A 24,311-nucleotide genomic window follows, 5' to 3' on the forward strand; every position below is an offset into this window, starting at 1 on the left:
CGTGTTGTGTACGTGTGCAAAACACCCCACTCTATCCCCCCAATGTTTGCAATCGCAACCCAGAGTTTGTGAATCCCCCCCTTGTTATGCACCACGTGTTGTGTATGCGTGTGCTGCACACCCCACCCTATCCCTCGCCCACAATGTTTGCAATTGCAAGGAGTTTGTGGGGGGGGGGAAACCCTCGTTATGCACCACGTGTTGTGTATGAGCGTGCTGCACACCGCACCCTACCCCGCCCCCCCCAACAATTTTTGCAATTGCAACCCAAGGAGTTTGTGGGAAACCCCTCCTCGTTATGCACCACGTGTCGCGCATGCGCGTGCTGCACACCCCACCCTACCCCCAACCCCAACGTTCGCAATCGCAACCCAAGGACGGGGGGGGGGGCTGCCTCCTGTTTGTTTGTGTACAACCCCCCACGCTACGCACGCACGCTACGCACGCCTCTTGCGGCGCGTCCCCCGCGCGCTCCGCGACGGTTGGAGGGCGGTTGGCCGGCGGGCGGGCGGGGCGGAGGAGGCGGGGCCTCTTCCTCCTCCTCCGGCCTCCGACGTGGAAGCCGGGGAAGGCGGCTGCCCGCCCGCCCGCCCGCCCGCGGCCCCGCCCCGGAGGCCGGCGGTGAGGCCTGGCCTGGCTGGCTGGCTGCGAACATGGCGGCGGTCGGGGCCGGGTCCGGGGCCTGGCCGGCGCCTCAGGCGGGGCCTGCGCCCGGCTCCGAGGCGGCCGGGGCCGGGGCCGAGGCGGGGGCCGAGGCCTGGCCGGCGGGCCCGCTGGCGCGGCTGCAGGGCCGCGACTGGGAGTTCGTGGTGCGTCGGGCGCCGGTGACGATCGGGCGCAACTCGTCGCGGGGCGCGGTGGACGTGGACATGGGCCGCTCGAGCTTCGTGTCGCGCCGCCACCTGGAGCTGCACTGCCGCCCGCCCCACTTCTACCTGCGCTGCCTCGGCAAGAACGGCGTCTTCGTCGACGGCGCCTTCCAGCGGCGCGGCGCCCCCGCCCTCCCCCTGCCCCCCCGGTGAGTGGGGGGTGGGACGAGAGTGGGGGGACGGGGGGAAAGAGTGGGGGGCCCCTCTTATGGAGCAGGGAATTAATGCGTGGGTTTTGGAGGGACGGGGGTGGGGAAAATAGTGGGGTGCCCCCTCTGAGGTTAGGAGAGACGCCCCCAAAGGGACCCCTCTTATGTACCAGGGAATTAATGTGTGGGTTTTGGGGGAACGGGGGCAAGGAGATTGTGGGGGTGGGGGAGATAGTTGTGGGGAATAACGGGGTGCCCCCTCGAAGTTTGGGGGCGGCGACCCCAAAGGGACCCCTCTTACATAGCAGGGAAATAAATGTGTGGGTTTTGGGGGGACGGGGGTGGGGAAAATAGTGGGGGGACGGGGGGAAATAGTGGGGTGCCCCTCTTACGTAGCAAGGAATTAATGCGTGGGTTTTGGAGGGACGGGGGTGGGGGAGATGGTGGGGGTGGGGACGAGGGGGAAAGTGGGGGACGACCCCAAAGGGACCCCTTATGTAGCAGGGGAGAAATGTGTGGATTTGGGGGGACAGGGGCGGGGGAGATAGTGGGGGTGGGAAAATAGTGGGGGGCCCTCTGAGGGGGCCCCTCACGCGTGGCTTAGGGGGTGCTGAAGGAGAGATGTGGATTTGGGGGGACGGGGGCAGGGAAATAGTGGGGGGGAATGGTGGGGTTCCCTCTCTGAGGTTAGGAGAGACGCCCCCAAAGGGACCCCTCTTATGTAGCAGGGAAATAAATGCATGGGTTTTGGGGGACAGGGGCAGGGAAATAGTGGGGTGGGGGAGATAGTGGAGGTGGGGATGAGGGAAAATAGTGGGGGGCCCTCTCGGAGGGGGGCGCTCACGCATGGCTTAGGGGGTGCTGAAGGAGAGACGCCCCCAAAGGGACCCCTTATGTAGCAGGGAAATAAATGCATGGGTTTTGGGGGATGGGGGCAGGGAAATAGTGGGGGGGAATAGTGGGGTGCCCTCTCTGAGGGGGGACTCTCACACCTGGGTTATGGGGTGTTTAAGAAGAGACTCCCACACTGAGAAAGGGACACTCATGTAGAAGGGAAATAAATGCATGGATTTGGGGGGACGGGGGGAGGGAAATAGTGGGGTGTCCGCTCTGAGGGGGACGTTCACGCCTGGGTTAGGGAAAGGGGTACTTATGCTGAATGCTTGCGTGGATTTTGGGGTAGGGAAATAATGGTTGCCCATTCTGAAGGGGAAATGCAATGCATTTGCGTGGAGTTAAACGGCCCCTGTGTTGACATTAAACAAGTGGTGGTGGCGAATAATGGCGCATCCACTCTGGAAGAGAGAATACACCCATGGGTTTGAGAGGGGAAGAGATGCCCACATTGAGAAGAAATGCATGCATATTTGGGGTGGGTGGGAGAAAGGATTCAATAAATGCATGGGTGGGAGAGGGAGTAATGGGGTGCCTCCTTTGAAGGAGAAAAGCCGTGTGGGGGGGGTTTGCAGGGAAAGAAAGGGTCTCTCAGTTGAGGGTTCTAGACTCGAGTCCATTAGCATCTTAGAGACCCAACAAGATTCTTGGGGTATAAGCTTGCGTCCTTCGTCAGGTACCCATGGTATCTCGAAAGCTCACATCCCAAAAATCTTGTTCTTTAAGGTGCTCTAATCTAGCTGAACAACAGGCCCCCTCCCCAAAACCATCCTCATTTGAGGGGGAAGTTATGAGTGGATTTTAGGGGAAGAAATTTGGGGGGTGTGCTTATTCTGAAGGGGGAAATCCAGATGTGGTTGGCACATGATATATGTACGGCGGGGGGGAATACCGCCACATAAATATTTGCATGGATTTTCTTCTCTGAGTGGAAAAAAATCACACATGAACTGGGGGGGGTGTTGGAAAATCCACATGTGGGTTGGACAGGAAAAAATGGGCATCCACTGAAGGTGAAATACATGCTCGGTTTTGAGGTGATTTGCAAGTCATGGAAAAGAGGCATCCCTCGGGGGATACACAGAAGCAGGAACACCCCCCCCCCATTTATGGGAAACCCACCTGTGTAATGTGGATGTTTTTGGGGATGTAAGAGAACAACCTCCATTCTCGAGGAATGCAAAATTAGTGGCTTAAGTTAGGGCCAGTGGCTGTATTTGGCTCATTTCTCTTTGATGGAATAAACTGGAGTCATGATGAATAAAATAGGTCCTGGGACTGACACCTGTCCCTTCCCCCATCCCAGGTGAGCAAATTATATTTGTGAACAGAGTAAATCGACGCTGGGATCGAACGCCTGCTTGGCTTACTGCCTTACTGTACAATTGGCAGGCGCTGTCTGTTTCTTAACAGAATGAATAGATGCTGGGGCTCACGCATGCCTACACCTTCTCCCCACCCACCGTCCCAGTTCAGACAACTAAGCGCTGTCTGCTTATTAATATAAATCGGTGCTTGCAAGCTCTTTTCACCAGTGCCAGAAATGCAGTCTACTCTGCATGTGTATCAGAGGCCCTGCGGTGCTTGGCTTGCTCTGACTCTCAGCTCCGACAAGTTTTGAGGTATAAAGAATAGCTCAGACATGTCAGAAATCAGGAGGGGGTGGAAAATAAGAACAAACGGGTAGTACTGGGGAGGGGGGAAATAATTGAATGGACTTCCAGCAAAAACAGTGTCAACCACATCCATCGCAAAATTTAAGAGTCTGGGGGCAAAACGTTTTATTGGATTTCCTCATTGGCTCCTTCCTTGAAATTCATACCAAAGGGGTTTTTTGTTTGTTTTTAAATGGGAAGTTCTTTTAAATAGGCAATTATTTGCTAGGTAAATGGGAGATTTCCCCTGTGGCAGCTATAGACAGTGGTTAACTTTCAGAGATGCTTAGGCTCAAGCTTCCCTTCGTTATTTATTTATTTTTATTATTTAGACTAATAAAAATATGCAGGTATCTTTTCTCTCCGCTTCCTGCTTTGAAGTGGTTGCATGCCCTTTTCAGTAGCGTTCAGGATCACCTGGGGCATTCCACCCCAGCAGCACGTAGCAGCGCTTTTCAAACTCTTTTTACAGAGGATCGGAGGGGGGGTGTTGAATTTCTGTAAGGGGTTCTTCATTGAGGAGGTATGTAATGGAAGGCAAGCTTGGTGCCGGCGTGGTGTAGTGGTTTAGAGCGGTGGGCTCTGATCTGGCGAACCGAGTTGGATCCCCCACTCCTACACATGAGCGGCGGAGGCCAACATGGTGAACTGGATTTGTTTCCCCACTCCTACACATGAAGCCAGCTGGGTGACCTTGGGCAAGTCACACTCTCTCAGCCCCACCTACCTCACAGGGTGTCAGTTGTGGGGAGGGGAAGGGTTGTAAGCCAGTTTGAGTCTCCCTTAAGTTGTAGAGAAAGTCGGCATATAACAACCAACTCTTCTTCTTCTACTTCCTCTTCCTTGAAAGAGAAGCTTCCAAAACATCACCTGTCTTCTCCAGCACCGCACAGCCACAAAAAAGCATCTGGTGTGTCCCAGCACATATGTTCATTTCACGCAGGGCTTGACAACGAAGTCCTACAGTCCTGAGTAGTTTTTTGTGTGTGCACCTAGAGCGTGTCCGGGAATCCACAGAGCCCTGGGGCCATACAGCCAACAAGCAGCGAGAGTTGGAAAACCATTGACAAATCGTTTTTTTGGGAGGGGAGGTCTTATCATATTGCTTTGGGATGTCTTTTGGCAGATGCAACATTGCTTGGGTGCATGACACACTTCTGTCAAAACATGGAAGGGGTGGGGAAGTGTACAGCTCAGTCTACCTTTGGCACCGGCACACCTCAGCCACATGACTCTTGCTGCTCTCCTGTTTAATAAATGTTCTTAAAGTAAGTGACTTTATCTGCAGGCTGTTTTCTTGAGTTTAGTAGTTTGGTTATAAATCCCCAGCTATCTGCTTCCTCGGAGGAATTAGGGCTTTGAAATATTTCTTTTTAGATGGCGATACCCTTGGACTGTGCCAGCTGTAATTAATTTCTCCTTGTAAAACAAGCATTCTTATTCCTCCCTTCTTGGAGCCAGGGGCCTGCTTGTAAGTCTTCCCTAAGCTCTTGATTTACTTGTATAAATTTCTCCTCTCCCTGGTTGCTTCTTTCACTAGATTGTAAGTATGCTGCCAGCGAAGCATGTCCCTTCAGCTGGTTTGTGATTTGTGAGAAACCCCTTTTTCCTTTCAAGCCCTTACAAGGGGACTGGTCCGTTTACTAATTTCTATGCAGCTCCAAGTCTTGAGCAATAAAATGCTTTCTCAGCCACTGTTTATGATCAGAGTAAATAAACTCCACGCCCCTCCCTTCCTGAGTTGTAAAACCTTCCCCCCCCCCCAATGGAATTTGCCCTCTGGTTTCTTGCAGGTAAACAATTCCAGTTTTTCCTGCATCGTCTAGGGCCTGCCCAGGTTCAGGCCTCAAACACAGAAATGCCTCTAGCTGGCTATTGTTATTCAACCGTGAATAGTGCATGAAGTGTGTATTTTTTTCCCCCGCTGGTGGAAAAAAAAAAAAACGGGAGAGGTTGATCTAGGATATTATTTCTTGTGCCTGTAGCAAACGGCAGTAAAAAAATAAAATAATAAACAGACAAAACAAATCAACGTATACTTTCCGAGTTACATAATTTTTTGTTTAAATATAATTCGTAATGAGATCTTTCGGTTTTGACAGAAGACAGATGGTAGAGAGCGCTGCAACCACTGTGGGAAACTGAACTCTCAAGTAGATGGACTCTAGTTTCCTGCCAGGTTGTGGTTGTGTTCTTCGAATCATGTTTGTTACCAAGAGAGCAGTGATTCACCCAGATGGTTGAAAATAAGGTTCTCTTCTAATGTGCAAAGTATTTTTTTTTACACTTTTCATGTTTATATAATGCTGCAAAGGAGATGTTTATTTATTTACCTTATTTATATCCTGCCTTTCACCCCAATGGATACCCAAAGTGGCTTACGTCGTTCTCCTCTCCTCCGTTTTGTCCTCACAACAATCCTGAGAGGTAGGCTAGGCTGAGAGTGTGTGACTGCCCTCCCCGTCACTCAGCCATGGCAGAGGGGGGATTTTAACTTGGGTTTCCCAGATCTTAGTCCAACACATTCATGTTTGCTCCCATGTTACAGATTGGGGCTGGAGCAGTGGCAAATTGCTTATCGAATTCATGGCTGAGGAGGGATTTCAATCCAAGTCTGGCGAATGATATTGTTTTTATTCCAATATTAACTAGTCTCTTCCATGTGAATGTTTAATTTGGCTTGCCAAAGAGTTGGCTGGTTATGTATCTCTGACTACCAGTGCAATTCTAAGGAGAGTTACTCTAGTCTAAGCCCATTCATTTCAATGGGCTTAGACTGGAGTAACTTTGCATAGGATTGTGCTATAAATCTTATCCCACCGGCTAAAAGGTATAGAAAATATGTTTTGATGCATTTTTTTAAATGTACTGCTATGAAATTGTACATACACTTGTAGACATGAGATGTGACAGTCAGACAATCTCTGGCTGTAATATGATTTGTACTTGGAGAATGCTGGTGTGGGATTATGATGATGATGCTGAACTACAGGAAATTCATGGCAGAATGAGAGCATTGTAGCAACCTCTCTTCCCTTCTAAACTGAGGCTATGGTATTTTGGTCACATTATGAGAAGGCAAGAGTCACTAGAAAAGACAGTCATGCTAGGAAAAGTTGAGGGCAGCTGGAAAAGAGGAAGACCCAACAAGACATGGATTGACTCAATAAAGGAAGCCACTGCCCTCAATTTGCAAGACCTGAGCAAGGCTGTCAAAAGACAGGACATTTTGGAGGACATTGATTCATAGGGTCGCCATGAGTCGGAACACACTTCCCTTCTGTGTTGGCTGGGTTAAGAAAATGACACGAGTTGGTATGTTTCTGTCATCCTTCCCAAGTCAAAACAGAGCATGTCTTTGGGTACTGAACCTTCCCAAAGGGATAATGCATAATGGGTTTAGGCTGCCTTGCTCGGACAGGCCGTGTGAATTTATGCTTAGCCTCAGTCAGAACGTCACCACTGATCAGCCGGGTCATCTTTCACGGCTGCTGTCGTTGCTGAATGTGTACATTTCACGAATGAGAGGACCTAACTGCAAAAAATAACTAAGGTCCGAGCACTAAAAAGGGAAGCTGCTTTCCTAGATGTCATTGACTAAGAAGAAGCTCAGCTGGAAGGCAGGCCTGGAAGTAAAAGTGTGAATGGATTATTTAGGAGGAAATTCCTCCCCAAACTGTAGGGCGCTGTTCATTCTAGACATAGATCTATTTGTAGTGTACACAGTGGGCGTGGAACGTTTTGTGTTGCGTTCCTTGCTGAGAATCTCAGCGTTGATTCTGGTCCTCCCACTAGAAAGAAAATATTCTGAAGGCTGTGAAGCCGGAGCTCAGAGCATGGTTTTCAAGCAGGAAAGATACGAACCGGGCAGGGCAGTTACTTCATCTTCCAAGTCCCTATTCTGAATCTGGGTCACAGTGGTCTTCCCTTTACCGACTTTTCACTGCTCTGGTGGTAGGGAAATCATTTTTAAAATGTGCAAATATTGCTTAATTTGCATGAATTCGAGTAACACTCTTTCCCACTCCTCCACATGAAGCCAGCTGGGTGACCTTGGTTGGGCAAGTCACACTCTTTCAGCCCCACCTACCTCCCAGGATGTCTATTGTGGGGAGGGGGAGGCGATTGTAAGCCAGTTGGATTCTCCCTTAAGTGGTAGGGAAAGTCGTTGGCATATAAAAACCAACTCTTCTTCCTCCTCCTCCTCCTCCACAGTGGCTTGATTTGTCTTCAGCGTGTAGGAATACAGCATTTGATCTCAGCTAGGGTTTCTTTGGTGGATTCTTGGATTGTAGATTGCTGTGTTCGTAATGCTGTACAATGAGCCAGCCACTCTTACCTGGAGCGATGCTTTGACCTGCATTTGCTTTTCCATATGCAGTGACCAGTGTTTTGGTTTTGTGTAGGGACTCTAGAGGATCCAGGCGGGAAAGTGGGCGTGTTTTGCAAGCCCAGACAGAAGTGGACTTCACTCTCTTGTGTTCCTTTTCTTTTCCACGTCGCTGTAAAAGAAACAGGCATTCAGAAAACTCAAAATGACCTCTGCACTTTGTAACTAGGATGGCCGAAGGCTTCTTGCTGAAACGCGCCACCTTTAATGATGTCAAGTCTCTGTTGTGTTTTGATGACCTCACAGACCGTGGGGACACTCCATTCGTGGGGTTAAAATGATGTTCTCAGGATGCAGCTCTGTATGCGCGTCCCGGGTAAGAAAAAACACTAAGCCCTGTTCTGTGAGGAACTGCGTTCACCACATAACCGGCAGTGTAAAACCAGAGCCGCCTCTGAAAGGCTGTCTGCATACCTGGTTTACATTTTCCTCTGGTGTTCTGTTTCCCATTGACTCCACTACTGAAACTCAACTAGAAAGATTTCCATCTGGCCTCCTTTTAAGATTATTCTGCGTTCAGTGCATGTTTATGAAAACACCATGGCCAAAATCCAGTGCAGTTCATTGGGGGTGAGGGGTGGGTTCTCAGCTTTGACCAGGTCATGCCCCATGTTGTTAAAGATTCAACTGTTTTAAGTGATTCTCTACTATGTATATTTTTGGTGCTTATTTCGTCAAAGCATTGTTGATTTGCAAGCCAGCTTTTGTAAGACAAGTCCCTGGTACAAGCTGTCATACAGTTTATATTTCTGCTAGAAAGTGGAGGCAAGGACAGTTATCTTGTTCCCTAATTGAAGAGAACTGCCTGTGCTGGGGGGAGAGAGCAGTTGGGTTGATTCTTCTGTCGATGAAAGCATGCAATTATTTTAATCCTACAGAACAGCTCTTTTTTTCAGGTAAAAAGTGATTCTGAATTATTCTAAATAGGAATAATAGTAGGCACACAGCTGTGCTTGTATTGCATAACGTGTTCTAGTCATTGTCTTTTCAATAGAGTTCAGCTTTTGTGCGTCTACACTTAAATAACTTTTAGGCTCTTCGTTGATCAAAGTCACTGTATTGTAGACCATAGCCTTTCATAATGCCTGAAGGTTTAGTGAGGATGGGTCTATTGACAGTTGTTGTTGGGTTGTTTTTTTTTTGTCGTCAAGTCACATCTGACTTACAGCGACCCCCTAGGGTTTTCAAGGCAGGAGTCGTTGGGAGGTGGTTTGCCATTGCTTGCCTCTGCATCATGACCCTGGTATTCCTTGGAGGTCTCCCATCCAAATACTTGCCAGGCTGAGAGGGTGTGACTGGCCCAGGGTCACCCAGCAAGCTTTGATGGCGCTAGTGGGGATTTGAACCTGGGTTTCCCAGGTCCTAGGAGCCCCGTGGCGCAGAGGGGTAAGTGGCAGTTCTGCAGTCCAAGCTCTGCTCACGACCTGAGTTCGATCCCGACAGAAGTTGGTTTCAGGCAGCTGGCTCAAGGTCGACTCAGCCTTCCATCCTTCTGAGGTCGGTAAAACGAGTACCCAGCTTGCTAGGGGTAAAGGGGAAGGCACTGGCAAACTACCCCGTAAAACAAAGTCTGCCTAGGAAACGTCGGGATGTGACGTCACCCCATGGGTCAGGAATGACCCGGTGCTTGCACAGGGGACCTTTACCTTTTCCCAGGTCCTAGTCTGACACCTTAACCACTACACCATGCTGGGTCTCCATTGACAGTTTTTAGTGATAGTTAAATGGAACCTTCAAGTTTGGATGCAGAATATTAGGGACAGAACATTTTGAGAAAACTTGCGTTCACGCCTGACTGTGAAGATTTCAGACAGTGACCGATTGGAGCCGCTGATGCAACTAGAAAGCTGGCTGTCCTTCGGTCCAAATTCAGTTGAGGTGATCTTCTTGTGTTCATAGTTGTTAGAAACCACCAGGATTATATGCGCAAAAATGGAAACATCCATATATACCTACAATAGAAGAATGGCTTGTCAAGATGTTAGAATTAGCAGAAATGGTCAAACTGACTGCTTTGATCAGAGAAAATAACTTACCTAAGTTTGTGGGAAATTGGAAACCATTTATGGACTTTTTGCGTAATACGGAAAAGAACGAATTGATGAGTTGTGGGTTTGAAGAGTAGAAGAATAAGAATATAGGTATGACAGAGAAAAGTTTGATTTTTTAGTTGTAAGAATAATTAATAAATAATTTTGAATATGTAGCTAGAGAACAGGTTGTAATTTCTTAATTAGGTTTATATTCAATACAAACGAAAATGGAAGTATCTTTTTGTCTCTGTGTTTGTTTTTCATTTTTCCCTTTTTCTTTATTTTGTTTACTGTAATTCTGTTAACAAAATTTTAATAAAATGATTTTTAAAAAGAAAGAAAGAAAGAAAGAAACCACCAGGATTGTGGATAAATTTGAGATACAGTTTAAAGGAAAAGAAAGACAAGAGTTATAGGCTCTTGGGTAGTGGCAAAGTCGTTCTGGAGAACTGCACAGCTGTCTCCGGCCGGCTTCTGTTTATTCTGGGATGGATCTCTCCAAACCACCTCATGGGCGCTGACTTCACTCTGGAGCGACTTCTGGCTCCAGCCTTCAGAGCCAGCAGTGCCTGTGTGTTCTATGTTTGTGGAGCCAACGGGGGCTGTATCCTGAAATTCATAACAGAGCCGATCCCTGTTTGGCTTCGAGCTGCACACATTGGAGGAGCCCGTTTCCTGTCTCCAGTTCCGAATGGAAATGTGGCCTCTGTGGTTGAGAATGCAGCTTGTGTGCTTTCTGGGTTTTCCCTACTGCTCCCTCCTTGCCCTGCTTTAGAATGGTTCCTTAATTCACACAGGGTTGACAGTAAATTAGAAGAGGTACGGCCAGTGTTGGATGGAAGAGGTTGTGGCTCAGTGGTAGAGCATCTGCTTTGTGTGCGTAAGGTCTCAGCACCTCCAGTTAAAAGTATCAGGTCTGGGGAAACCTCTACCTGAGACCCCGGAGATGTGTTGCCATTTAGAGCAGGCAATACCGACCTTGATAAAACCAACTCTGTATGAGGCAGCTTCCTAGCCTCCCTCCTAGGACTGGTCAATGTGGGCCCTCCTTACGGCCACAACCTTTTTAGGGCAGGCAGATCTAGCTGTGGTCATCCTATGCTTCTATGACTTCCAGGCTTGGCTACTGCTGTGTGTTGGGCCGCTCTTGGAGATGACTTGGAAGCTTCAACTGGTGTAGAGGACAGCTGCTTACCTCCTGTCAGGGGTTGGGAAACAACAAGAAGAAGAGGAGTTCGGTTTTATATGCTGACTTTCTCTGCCAGGGGAGAATCAAACCGGCTTACAATCACCTTCCCCTCCCCACAACAGACACCCTGTGAGGTAGGTGAGGCTGAGAGAGCTGTGAATAGCCCAAGGTCACCCAGACGGTTTTGTGTGTAGGAGCGGGGAAACAAATCCAGTTCACCAGATTAGCCTCCACCGCTCATGTGGAGGAGTGGGGAATCAAACCCAGTTCTCCAGATCAGAGTCCACCGCTCTTAACCACTGTTCCCACCATCCCAGAAAAAAAGGACAAAAAGAGTTTTAAGATACCCTTTTGACCACCCACATACTGCACATATGTCTTTGATTTTTGCCACACACATACACACCGCTTTTCAAAAATATGCACTAGGATTTACTCTGTGCGGGATGGAACCTGCCTGCCTTTATAGCCATAAGCTACTAACAACTTGGATATATAAAAACAACAAAACAACAATAAAACCTGAAAATCCCCAGGTACCGACACAGCAGTTCTAAGAGTTAGGTCTTCGAAAGGGGTAACTCCTGTTAGGATTATATATTGCATGATATAGGGTGGTCTTGTGCATTCTTCACACAAAATTTTGGAATAGATGGCACAAAAAAATAAAATATATGAAGATCTGTTTTAATCTGCATGATTTATTTGGGGTTCAGAATTTGGGTCAACCTGTTGCATCGTGGTTTATTTGTATTTTTTTTTTTACATTTAGCGCATGCAACTCTGTCATAAGTTGTTAACTAGCTTGTGGGCCCAGCTGCAAGTAACCTGTAGCGCATTTAAAGGTTAGTTTTGTTCCTGGCCGAAGCATTGAAACAGATTTAATATATTTCTGTGGTGCAGAGTGGTAAGCTGCAGTACTGCAGTCAAAAGCTCTGCTCACGACCTGAGTTCTATCCCGACACAAGTCGGGTTCAGGTAGCCGGCTCAAGGTTGACTCCGCCTTCCATCCTTCTGAGGTCGGTAAAATGAGTACCCAGCTTGCTGGGGGTAAAGCGTAGACGACTGGGGAAGGCAACGCCAAACCACCCCATAGCCAAACCACCCCATAAACAAAATCTGCCTAGTAAACATCGGGATGTGACGTCACCCCATGAGTCAGGAATGACCTGGTTGCACAGGGGACTTCCGTTACCTTTATGTTCACATTTCCCTTTTAGGATAATTCTGCATATTTTGGGATCGGAGGATGTTTGGGAAGACCTCTGTGGGAGAGCAGCTGGCTCCTTCAAAGAAAAGTTTGCAGTGATGAATGGCCCATTAAGAGAAAGTTGATGGCGTAGCACGCCTAATTTACATAACAATTAAATTAGCCTGGTGAGTCCAAGGAAGATGCTAACGCAATGCCTCTCCCTTGGAGATTTTGCTATTACGCTACTTTATGAACTGGTCTCTTTAAATGGTTGCATTTTGCTACTCCAGGGAGCAGTTTGAAATGGTTGAGGACCTGGGGATGCTGTATGGTAATGCGAAGCTCCCCACGCCACCCCCACCCCAGCACCACACTTTTATGAACAGATGTGTAGAAGTAATGTACTGCTTCCGAGCATATGATATGTCTCCTCTTTGGTATGCTTCTTCTCTGTGCGTGGGGATGAAGGGGTGGCTAGACGGGGGGTGGGGGGGCTCCCAGGATGGGGGTGGTGGTATAACCTGGTCACATTACTACAGGCACAGTGCAATCCTAAACAGAGTTACACCCTTCTAAATCGGTTGAGTGGTGTAGCAGTGCTTGATATTGCAATGTAACAGCTGGCTTGAATGGGGGGGGGTTTCCTCGTGTCCAGTAGGAAACCAGCCTGCCTGTCGAATGTTCAGGCCTCTTTCTGGGTTTGACAGATGAAAGATGATCCGTCACTACCTTTAGTATATTTGTGAGTGCCGGCCAAATTTGGAGCTGGGTCTTAGGAATCGACCAAAAGAATTGCATACTGACTAAAGCGAACTTGTCCAGTGGCCGTGTGCTGCCCGAAATGTCTGACTTGTGTGGCAGTGTAATTGACCGCCAAAGAGTCTGTTGAAAGGAAACTGGCTGGAGATGGCAGGGACCACCAGATTCTGAGAAGGGTTTCAGATAACAGGGGCTTCTGTTGTCTGTTTGGACCCAGTGTCCCCTTCCATAACCTCAGAATAGCTTTTACCTCCCTCCGGTTTCAAAACATGCCAACTGCTTGGATAGCTGGACGTTACTCCCGAACACCATGGGCCTCTCGCCTATGTATTTGTGGAGCCGCTCCAGAGGATCTAATCCGTTACACCTTATTCTGTCCTCTTTACATAGGTCCCAGACTTAAATTTCTGGGAGCGTTTCTAAAGGGCCTGAATCTTTCTCCAGATCCAGAGAAGCTGCTCTTTCTCCTATCGGACGCCAGTCCCGATGTTTTCTACAAAGTGTCTACTCTTTCCTTTAGCAGCTAAGAAAATCCGAGCAAAAGCTGTTTTTAATCAGGGAACTTAACATATTTAAATACTAGTTTCTTGTGGGTCAGACTGTTTTAAAGTTATTTAAATGTTATTTTACGTTATTCTAACGTTATTTTAATGTTTTGTATGGCGGATTGTGATGGCCTTCGGCCGCAGACAATAAACTTTATCACTGTCCCTGTCTGTTTGGACTCAAGTCCTGTTCTTGGTGTATTCCCCACACACAAACGCAGCTTTTTAAGGAGTGGCGAAATCCGTTCCTGTGGCAGTTGCGGGGTTGTGGACCATCGCTTTGAGCGGAGCCACGATCTCTCTCTCCATCTTCTTCTTGGGCTTGTCCAGATCTGTTTATTATTAAACATTGTTCAAACAGCAGTGTTAAGAGATATTGACACAGGAAAGCCGGGAGGCAGAGTACAGAAAGTGATCACCGAAGCCTTACACCATTGCTTGTTCCTAGGTAGTTGGATATTTGTTTTTTCAGTTTTGAGAGAGAGAGAGAGAGGGCTCGGCTCAGTGGTTAATCTGCTATTAACACTGAACGAAGCATCTGTGTGCATTTTTCCCGTTCAATCTTTAGAAATATGTAGTGTTACTGAGCACAAGGGTATAGAGAGAGTTCTCAGCACCCTCAACAAGCTGCAAGTCCCTGGTTTCATTGGGGGAACCATGACCGTTAACAGCATACAGAAGTTAACATCCAAAAGTTAACAGCATAAATGTGAGAGACAGACACAGTCTTTTCTGGGGAATGAAAGGCGGTATTCTTGGGAACCTGATGGGTGAATTGGGTTGACCAGAATCGACGGTTTGTGCCCAAACATTGACCACAAGGTAGTCTGGTGTGTCTGACCGTCGAGGAGCCCGGTAGTTCAAAATGGCGAAGAAGCTCTTTCTTGCCTGCAGGACAGAGCTCCAGATGTTCATCTTATGGACATTTATTCCACGAGGAGGGATTGGTGTAGTCACAGAAGAGAGTGTGTGTCCCCAGAGTGGCATTCCCTCCTTAGATGTTACATATTGCCTCCTGACCCCTGAAGCGCTATTGTGAAGTTTGAAAAGCAGGTGCTGGGGTGGGACCGAGAGGAATCGGTCAGTGTAGGAACTCCTCTTCTCTGGTATCTGAAATTGCTATACTTTATCATCCTCCAGGATATTCTTCATGCCTCATTTGCTGCCCTTAGCTGTGAGAAGTGGGGACTAGCCGCGTTGGAAATGCTGAAAATATTTAGTGTATATACGTCGATACTGTGCTGTGATGGATAGTCATTAAGAAGAAGAAGAGTTGGTTTTTATATGCCAACTTTCTCTACCACTTAAAGGAGAATCAAACCAGCTTACAATCACCTTTCCCTTCCTCTCCCCACAACAGACACCCTGTGAGGTAGGTGGGGCTGAGAGAGCTCTAAGAGAGCTGTGACTAGCCCAAGGTCACCCAGCTGGCTTCATGTGTAGGAGTGGGGAAACAAATCCAGTTCACCAGATTAGCCTCCGCCGCTCATGTGGAGGAGCTGGGAATCAAACCCGGCTCTCCAGTTCAAAACCACTGCTTTTAACCACTATACCACACTGGTATAAGGGTGTCTGTGTGTGAGAGAGAGGGAGGCACGCGTCACAGAAAGTGAAGGATAGGATCATTTTTTCATGTGGAATGTGGGTCTACTGTAATGCTAGATCCCATGAAGGCCAAATGGGTTACCAGATTTGTATGTACTGGATAGTGTGCCACCCTAGTGTACGCGGCCTTTATCTGTCCATTGCAAAGTTTTACACTGGTGTCCAGAAAATGTGCTTGTTGCATTGTATGGTCCATGCCGAGGTTGATGTTGGGGTGAAAGTGTGGGTGGAATCTCTCAAGAGCCTCTGTAGCATGCATCTGGAGGATGAAAATGTCATCAATAAATCTCGAGCACAGTAATGGGCAAGAGCTGAGGACGCATAAGTCAACCATGAAAATATTCTCATGCTGTGGCTATACCATTACTCTGAAAGTATAAAGTGTTATCAAATTCAGAGGGGTTGTGGATGAGGACAAAGAAGCAAAGGTCAATAGGCAGGTTTACTGTGGTTGCGTCTGCGGCCTTTGAGCATGCGCTGCTCATTTAAGCTTCAAACCCGACCGCCAAGATTCTGTGACCAGTCTCCTCCCAAGATGGGTATTCGCGAACGAGTAAATGTTAACGTCTTCATCACCATTACGGGCTGTTCTTGTCTATATCTGAGTGGCCAGGCTGTAAAACTAATTTTTAAGGATTGTCTTCAGTGGGATCAATAATAATAATTACCGAGAGGATACAGCACACATTCCGGGCTCGTCAGCATCTTTAAGTCTTTTGGTGACACTGTCCTGTTGTATAATGACAGCATTGATAGCCTTCTGATGATGCTTTATCGCACCTAAGAGCTCGGAAGGGCTGTTTAATCATCCTTCTAGCAGCCGCCTCCGTGGAAACCCGCTGCAAAGAGTTGTGGGGCGTAGGGGCTGCAGCCAGAAGGGGGGAATCAGACCCCCCCATCTCTTGGATGAGTAACGGTATTTATGAATTTATTTAAAACATGTGGAATACTTTGTGCCAAGAGATAGAGGTGGGAGGGATTTCAGCCGATTCTCCCTTTGAGAAGCAGCCTTCTGTATTCAGCGCTGTTCTTTGGGGAACATTTGATCTTTGGGTGCATCTTAGGCTCTGTGTGCGTGTGAAATTGTTGATAATGTAGGATAGCTCTAGGTCTGTCTGTCTAAAATTTATTGCGGTCTTTGACCAGTATAACAAAAGTTATAACAAGATTTAACAAAAGTTCCAGCTTTAAAACAATACGGAAGAATAAAAGTCTACAACTTTACAACAGCTTTACTATCGTTTCCCAAGTCTTACATATCCCGAGGCAAAATTTAGCAACTTGTCTGGATACCCAGTGATTTTTATCGGACGATAGGTTTTCCAGTTTAATTTCATCGGGTTCGCCCAGAAAGCCATCAAGCGCAGGCTGAAGCTATTTTAATCTGGCCTCCTTGTGATGTGGACATCTCAGAATAATGTGCTCTAAATTCACAGTGTTTGGCTCTCTCCTCAACACTGTCTTCTTGTCTTTATCACTTGACACGGAATTCTTACCAAGGCTTTTTAAAAAATCTCTTGTGGCTGCCTCGTCCAATTCTGAATGAATGGGATATTTTTGAAACAGGCTCTGGTCTTTGAAACGAGAAGACACCTTGTGATGCAATCGCCGCGCTTCCTCTTTGTTTTCCCTGCACTGCCGCCACCGACAGACAACCCCCAGAAGCGGAGAAGTTGGCATGACGCTCGTGTTTCGAAGGGTGGGTTCCTGTAACCGTCTTCGCTGAGTCATTGCCCCGCAGTGCCAATGTTCCATCTCGAAAACTGCTGAAATCGGAACGAATGTCCATAAATCCAGTTGCTGCTGGTGGGAACTAAGATTATGTTGAAAACTGGATCTGTATGTGGCTTTGCTTGGTTCCCTGAAAACTTTTAAAACTCAGGTGTGCAGCGTACAAGGGAGAGATAACCTTTCAGGATTTCACCTGTTTAGTCAAATTGATAAAGGTGGGGTTTCAAAGTCAGCAAAAGAACGACGGCTTCAACTAAACTGTGGGCCTTTTTTTTTTTTAATTTACAGTATGCATATGCCACCTTCCCATAAAGACTCCCCAGGATAAGTTGCAATACAACAAAAGCCTATCCAGCAAGCAACAGAACGAATAAAGGGGCCACCGAGTTTAACAATGTTTGTTTTTGACAATGGGTAACCCAGCGTGATTTAGTTGTATCTGAACTTCACTGCATGCTATTGGGGTGTGGGTTTCACTCTTTTTAAAGTGGTTTTCTAGTGTTTCCTTCACACGAACTATCGAGGAGGCAGGCAGGAAATCTGTGTGCTTCTTTGTACTCTGTTCTATGAAGGCGGGTACTGCTTAAAGAATCCTTAATGTAAAATTAAGTAAAACGTTCATTACCAGTCCACACTTGCAATGCCGGGACTTTGCTGAGACTTTGCAGTTTACAAAATAAGGGTTGCTGTTTAAGAGGAAAAGTATCGGGCCCCGGGCTTGGAAAAGAAGCATTTGCAGGTCATCAACAGTTGTAATGGATTGTGTATGTGGGGTGGATCACATGCGCCGAATAGAATAAAACAAATTCACTTGAAAAGTCAAGACTAGGTGGAGACACAACTGCTCCGACCCTTAGGCGGCTGCAGGGCTTGGACTTTGAGATGATTGCCTTGAAGAGGATGTCCTCAATGGATCTTGGTAGTGAGCAGAGAGGAGGATGTCCTCTGCTTTTGAATGCTGTTGCCAGAATGTTTGTTTCAGGGAGACCAGGCTGCTGGTTTTGGTATTTTGTCCGTCTGTCTAGGCCTACTCCCGAGGCAGACGTAGGAAATTCACTCGCTGTATTCCCCCAGTAATATCTACTGACGTTTGCGGACCTCTCCGTAAGAGTCCAGCAAGCCGCCGTTCTCTGAGGGTCGCCGATATCAAATTGCTTCCAAAGCTGTCAGCTTTGCTAAAAATGCCTTTTCCCCAGCAGGCTTGTGGAAAGTGTTTCAACAGTGAAATAGCGCAAGTACCCCACTGACCCCTTTTCTGACAGATCCAAATGGAAGTGTTCATTGCCTCTGATTTTAATTGGTGTTCATAAAAGAGAAGTCGCGGTGTGTAATTGGGGCTTTTTAAAGATAATATTTTAGAGTTGGATCCTCTTGGCCTAAATGTGTGTGTTGCTATACTGAAGACATCTCCCCATCAGTTTTACAATAGCATGCTATGCTGTGCAGTTTTTTCAGATTTCTTTTGTGGAGAGTGGGGAGCAGAGAGGATGGGGGGTTATGTGCGTGCGCACGCGTGATTGTGTGTGCTCGTCCCCTATGGTGAGATGTGTCAACAAAATGTGTCTTAGTGAAAACAATTAATAGTACTTGGCGGATGCTTCCAGATTTGTCCTCGATTTTCTCTCTCACCCTCTCTTTCCCCCACCATCCAAGACTTGTTAGCAAAGAAACATAAGGGGTTGGAAATGCTTGTAGCTTGCAGGATCAGCGGTTCCCAATTGGAGCTGCTCCCCACGGCACGACATTCCTCGCAAACACAATCTGCGGGTTGCTATGGCAGGATTACCAAAGGGACAAGGCCCTTTGGAAACACTCAATGGAATGCAGGAAATACTTTTGAGCTTGGTCCTCTTTCGCTGGTGGGGCAGAGGTGGGGGGGGGGTAGAGTAAAGGCAAAGGGGGAACCCAAGCAGGCACACAGCAAATTTGCGTTCCCGTAAGGAACCTGAGGCAGGTCACAGTGAAACTTAAAGTACATAGTAGAGGTAATATCCTCTATTCCCTGAAATGAAATCAGGTAGACAATATTTGTGAGTGTGTGTGTGTGCGCGCGTGCGCCACGAACACAGGAAGTTATACTGAATCAGACCCTTGGTCTATCAAAGTCGGTATTGTCTACTCAGACTGACAGCAGCTCTCCAGGGTCTCAGGCAGAGGTCTTTCACATCACCTACTTGCCTAGTACATTTAAGTGGAGATGCCGGGGATTGAACCTGGGACCTTCTGCAAACCAAGCAGATGCTCTCCCACTGAGCCATGGGCCCTCCTCACCCATGGTACATCAAAGTCAGTATTGTCTACAAGTAGGAATGTAGCTAACGAAGGTGGTTTTCAGATCCGATTGCCTGAAACGAATGAGTAAACCCCAGATGATTCATTGCTGCCTGATGCCACACATTCATGCTAACGGTTGTTTCGGGATTGTGCATTCTAGTCGCATTTCTGTATTTATGGATCCAAGCCTAAATTATCCATTAGGCAGCGTAATGCTTTTTCAAGCATGTTTTCCTTGATTCCCCGGGCTAACTTTGATGTGCTTAGTAGTTTTAGCAGCTGCTTCATGTGTCTGGGGGAGCCATTCTCTGTCGCTTGGTTGTATTGTATCTCCAGCTTTTGATAATGACAGCCACAGAACACAAATGGCCCTGGTAGCGCGTGCCCTCCTCGGGCGAAGATCCTGTGTGCCTATCTAGCGAGAAGAGGTGAGGCTATTCCATATCCTTGCCCCCCAAAATGACCTCATTGTATCCTACCCTCCCACCCAGGCAGGGGGTTCAGGAGGGTGTAGGAAAGCAAACAGCTTGCTAGAGTGGGAAAACTTTGGTATCGTTCGGCAGGGTGGTCTTAAGTAAGATTCTGCTTGCTTTGCTGTTATGGAGGGATTGTTACAGCACCTCTTGCGTGAAAAGGCTAATATGTATGACAGTCGTCTTGTTCTTTGTCCTCCCGGTTTATGAATCCAGTAAATTCTGTTCCTTTTGTCCTGTTTTACTGACAGAATCGACTTGGCGAGAATAAAAATTAAATGCAAATAATTCAAATTCAGTACTGCGGATCATGAGTGTCCCGTAATAAGTGTGAGAGTTGGAAGTGAAAGAATTAGTTACTGTGTGGATCACTATTTATTGTCATCATTTATTTACTTTTTTCATCATTTGTATCACGGCATTTATACTTCTCAACAATCGGGATCTGTTATGGGGGTTTGACATTAGGTTAAAACTTTTGCTTTGGTATAGAACAGAGAGAAGTCCGAAGTTGCAGCAGCTGCCTTAAAGACCGCCAGGATTATCTAGGGCAGCCATTACAGACCAGACATATTTGAGTGTACGTTATGCCTGTAGTGTATTTGGGTGAATTTGGAGATGTCTCCAGCTTTCCCCCTCCAGCACAGCTGACAAATTCTGTCTTTTGAATAACAAGCAAAATGTGGAGCGGGAGAGATTCTCGCCGCCAGCAAGGAACTCTGGAAGAACCATTATCGCTGAATTTATTTCTTCAAAATATTTATACCCGACCTCTCTGCAGTGCATTCAAGGCAGATGACAATAAAATCAAAACAGTAGAACTCTGGCGATGAAACCCCAGTCCCCAGCACAAGAGCACAGACCCCAGCAAACACTCGCCGCGGCACACGCCAAACCCAAAGAGAAACCCAGCGGCTCGGCCAAGAATCTTGTCCATGTAGATGTCCATATAGATGTCCAGAGCTGTAGCTGCTGGCAAAAGGAGGCCAAGGAGGTTTTTAAGCAGAGGCTAGCTGGCCATCTGTCAGCAATGCTGATTCTATGACCTTAGGGAGTTCATGAGAGGGAGGGCATCTTGGCCATCCTCTGGGCATGGAGTAGGGGTCACTGGGGGTGTGGGGGGGAGGTAGTTGTGAATTTCCTGCGTTGTGCAGGGGGTTGGACTAGAAGACCCTGGTGGTCCCTTCTAACTGTGATTCTATGAGTGTGTGTGTGCAGACTTCCAATAGGAGGGCATTCCATATACTGAAAAGGCTCTCCCTTGTGGCTGCCCTCCTCGCCCCCCCCTTGGAGGAGGGACACGGAGGAGAGGCAGCAGTGGTGACTGCGGCGTGCAGGTAGGACGAAACGGAGGAGGCGATGAAGGAAAGCGGAGACAGAGGGTGATTCCAGGCAGGAAACAGAAAGTGGGGTGAACGTTTTCTGCTTCCTGCCTACCTTAGCACCAGGAATGGAATCACCCATCTGTCTCCAAGATGCCCTTCCTACCTCAGAAGAGAAGGAACCTTCACGGTAGGTAATCAAGGTCCCGTTCTCCATGCAAAGGAGCCCTGCAGTCTAAACCCGGGCAGGCAGAGGGAGAGGCCCGGGCTCAGATGGCGGACTTTAATCATGTCAAGTTCCCTGCTTGAGTCGGTGGAGGAAGCTCTGAGGAAGTAAAGGCGAAGGTTTCAGGGGGGGAAGGTGGGTTTTGAGGCGGGATTGTCCGGAGCAGCGGCATCGTGTGTCCGAGAGCTCTTGAAACGTACGGAAATACTTGGCATCTGTCTCCCAGTTGCTGCTATGCTGAAGGCCATTGTAATGTTCAGCCTCAGACACTTCCTTGCAGACTGGAGAAAGGCTTTGCGGTCTAGGATGCTGGGAATTTGCCCGAAATAATCCTTTCAGACAGGGCGCGTTCCAGGCTTTACTCTCCAGCCCCACAGCAAATGGTGGGGTTTTTTTGTTTGTTTTGTTCTTTGCCTGACTGGTCAAAACGTTGTAACTGGAATGCAAAACGCAAAACAGCTTCGAGCTGTGTCTGTTTCCCCCTTCCCCCCCAGGCTCGGAGGAAACAAAACCAGCTCCATGTCATTGAAGGGTGGATGTCTTGTTCCCTGATCAAGGCCACATATATTTTTGCATGGTTCATAATAGTAAGAGGGGCAGTGGTTGACCCATCTGCTGAGGCGCAGAGGATGTGGAACTTTCTTCTATATTATCCCCCACAAAAAAAAATTGACTTAAAATTTGACTCTGTTCCAAGCAGAAGGGAATTGGCTGATGATGAAGAAGAGGAGTTGGTTTTTATATGCCGACTTTCTCTACCCGTTGAGGGAGACTCAAACCGGCTTACATCTCCTTCCCCTCCCCACACCAGACACCATGTGAGGTAGGTGGGGCTGAGAGAGTGTGACTGGCCCAAAGTGTCCCGCTGGCTTCATGTGGAGGAGTGGGGGAAACAAACCCGGTTCAGCAGATCAGAGCCCACCGCTCATGTGGAGGCGTGGGGAATCAAACCCGGTTCTCCAGATCAGAGCCCACCGCTCCAAACCACCGCTCTTAACCATTACACCACGCTGGCTCTCTGATGGGCAGCTTGTTCAGTTTGGGGACCACATTTTTCTAACTTTCTCGGGCAACCAGCATGAGGTCCTGTTGGTGCACCAGGGAAGTCCAGGGTTGTTCTACAGAGCCAGGAAATGGCAAACCACCCCTGAATACTAATGCCAATAAAGGCTTCGTATTCAAATGTCTCTTGATGTGAAAACCCTACAGGGACACCGTAAGTCAGATGCAACTTGCTGACAAAAGAAAAGGAAGGAAGGAAGGAGTTTAAAGATTATAGAATCATAGAGTTGGAAGGGACCACCAGGGTCCAACCCCCTGCACAATGCAGGAAATTCACAACTACCTCCCCCCCACACACCCCTAGTGACCAGCTGTGCACCGGCCTTCCATCATTCTGCAAGATGAGATCTGTGCTCAAAAGAAGAAAAAATAGTGGATTGACAACCAACGGGGAAGTGGTATCTAGTGCAGCCCCACCATGGTCATTCTCTAGACACCTTGGGGTACAATCCTAAACTGAGGGTCACCCGTCGTCAGGGAAGGTTGCAACTCTGTTTGAGGACTGGGCTGTCAAGTAAGGATTTGGCTGTGAAGGGACCGGTTGCATTCCGAACCGGTTCATGGGCTGACCAAACCGGGAAATCGGTGGCTGATGGTGTGACCGCCCAGGCAAGCCAGCCAGCCAGTTGGCTCGAGCTCCCCAGAGCATATTGTCTTGTGTGGACAGCAAGGATTAGCGGCTCAGATAATACCGCTGAGTGAAATTCTGGCCGGAAAAGAAAACCCCTCTTGATTCTCGCATAGCCCTTGCTGAGCAAATACTTTTCGGAGTTTGACGAACTTAAAGACGTCTGTAGAATTTACAGTTCTGTAGTGATTTGTGGAAACCTTCCTGTTTATACAGTCTCGTTTTATAGTTCTTCAGGACCTGTGAACTGTAAAAAAGGTGTGTTGTGTGTGTGTTTTAAAGGAGGGGGAAGAAATCACAGTTCTTTTTGATTTGATGTGCTTTTTCCCCCCTTCCTTGCTATCTTGGGTTTTGTTTTGTTTTTAAATATAAAAATACTTTTTTTCATCTTTGGCTTTCAAATACTACCCTTTTCTCCTTGAAACCGTTCCCAGTTTCTATTATGCATGCGATCCTTGCAGGAACTGCGTGGATTTTGAATGTCATGCAGGAGGGCTTCACACACACACACACACACACACACACAAACACTACTTTGGTATTCTCTTTTGTGTTCTGTAGTTCGGAGCAGTGGGTTTTCCAGCATAACAGTTGAGAGCGGGAAATGTCGAAACGTTGGGTTGGAAAGACGTTGCTCTTGAAATTACCTTTGTTTTAAAATGAGCTTTCTTTTAAAAACAAGCAAAAAAACACTTGGTCTCACTTCTGGTGGTGCTTCGCCTATCACTTGTGGATTTTGAATTTCAGACGTTGTGGGTGAAACCTTTAGCGCTTTCCCAGCGTTGGGCTGCCGCGGAGAGAGGGCCTGTGCCATTCTCTTATGCAAAGGGTTGGGGAAAAAATGCCACGCTGCTTGTGTATACCTCTGCCAAGTAGGAAACAGTGAAGGAGGCCGACAGACTCGGAAAGAGTCTTCAGTCTTGACGCCAATACCGCAGCGTGGCAGACCTTATTTGTAGCTCTCCACTGTGATGTGCGGTTCATTTGCATCGCCTAGCATCGGTGGGATTTGCTGGCTGAACTGAGCGGTTGTATATTGTATTGCTGTGGTGGCGGCGAAATCTCTGATGCCGCTGAGCTGTTGCGGCACACTGAACATTTCTTTGTGCGGCCTTTTCCCCTCCTACAGCACGGCTCAGAGCGTGAGCTGCAGGCACAGATTCGTTACGAGACTGCTGTAAGAGAGATGTGGCGTGGTGGCAATAACCTCACCCAGAGAGTGTTCCCGGTCCCAGCAAAAAAGATGGGCAACCGGGAACTGACTTGTACGCGGTCACGTCCATCATAGCTGTCTGTGCCAACGGCGGGTTTGATG

The 24,311-nt window shown here is 47.8% G+C and overlaps 1 protein-coding gene across 1 annotated transcript in view; it reads left to right on the plus strand.

Moving 5' to 3' along the window:
- Window positions 1-807: 807 nt before the first annotated feature.
- Window positions 808-24,311, plus strand: part of FOXK1 (forkhead box K1) — a 43,629-nt gene continuing 20,125 nt past the window's right edge. The window contains exon 1 of the mRNA XM_056866587.1: window positions 808-1,018. Coding sequence (XP_056722565.1) covers window positions 870-1,018 — 149 coding nt within the window. The 5' untranslated portion in view covers window positions 808-869. The remainder of the gene's footprint in view (window positions 1,019-24,311) is intronic.

This window comes from Euleptes europaea, chromosome 21, assembly GCF_029931775.1.
Source record: "Euleptes europaea isolate rEulEur1 chromosome 21, rEulEur1.hap1, whole genome shotgun sequence".
NCBI classification, from domain to species: Eukaryota; Metazoa; Chordata; class Lepidosauria; order Squamata; family Sphaerodactylidae; genus Euleptes; species Euleptes europaea.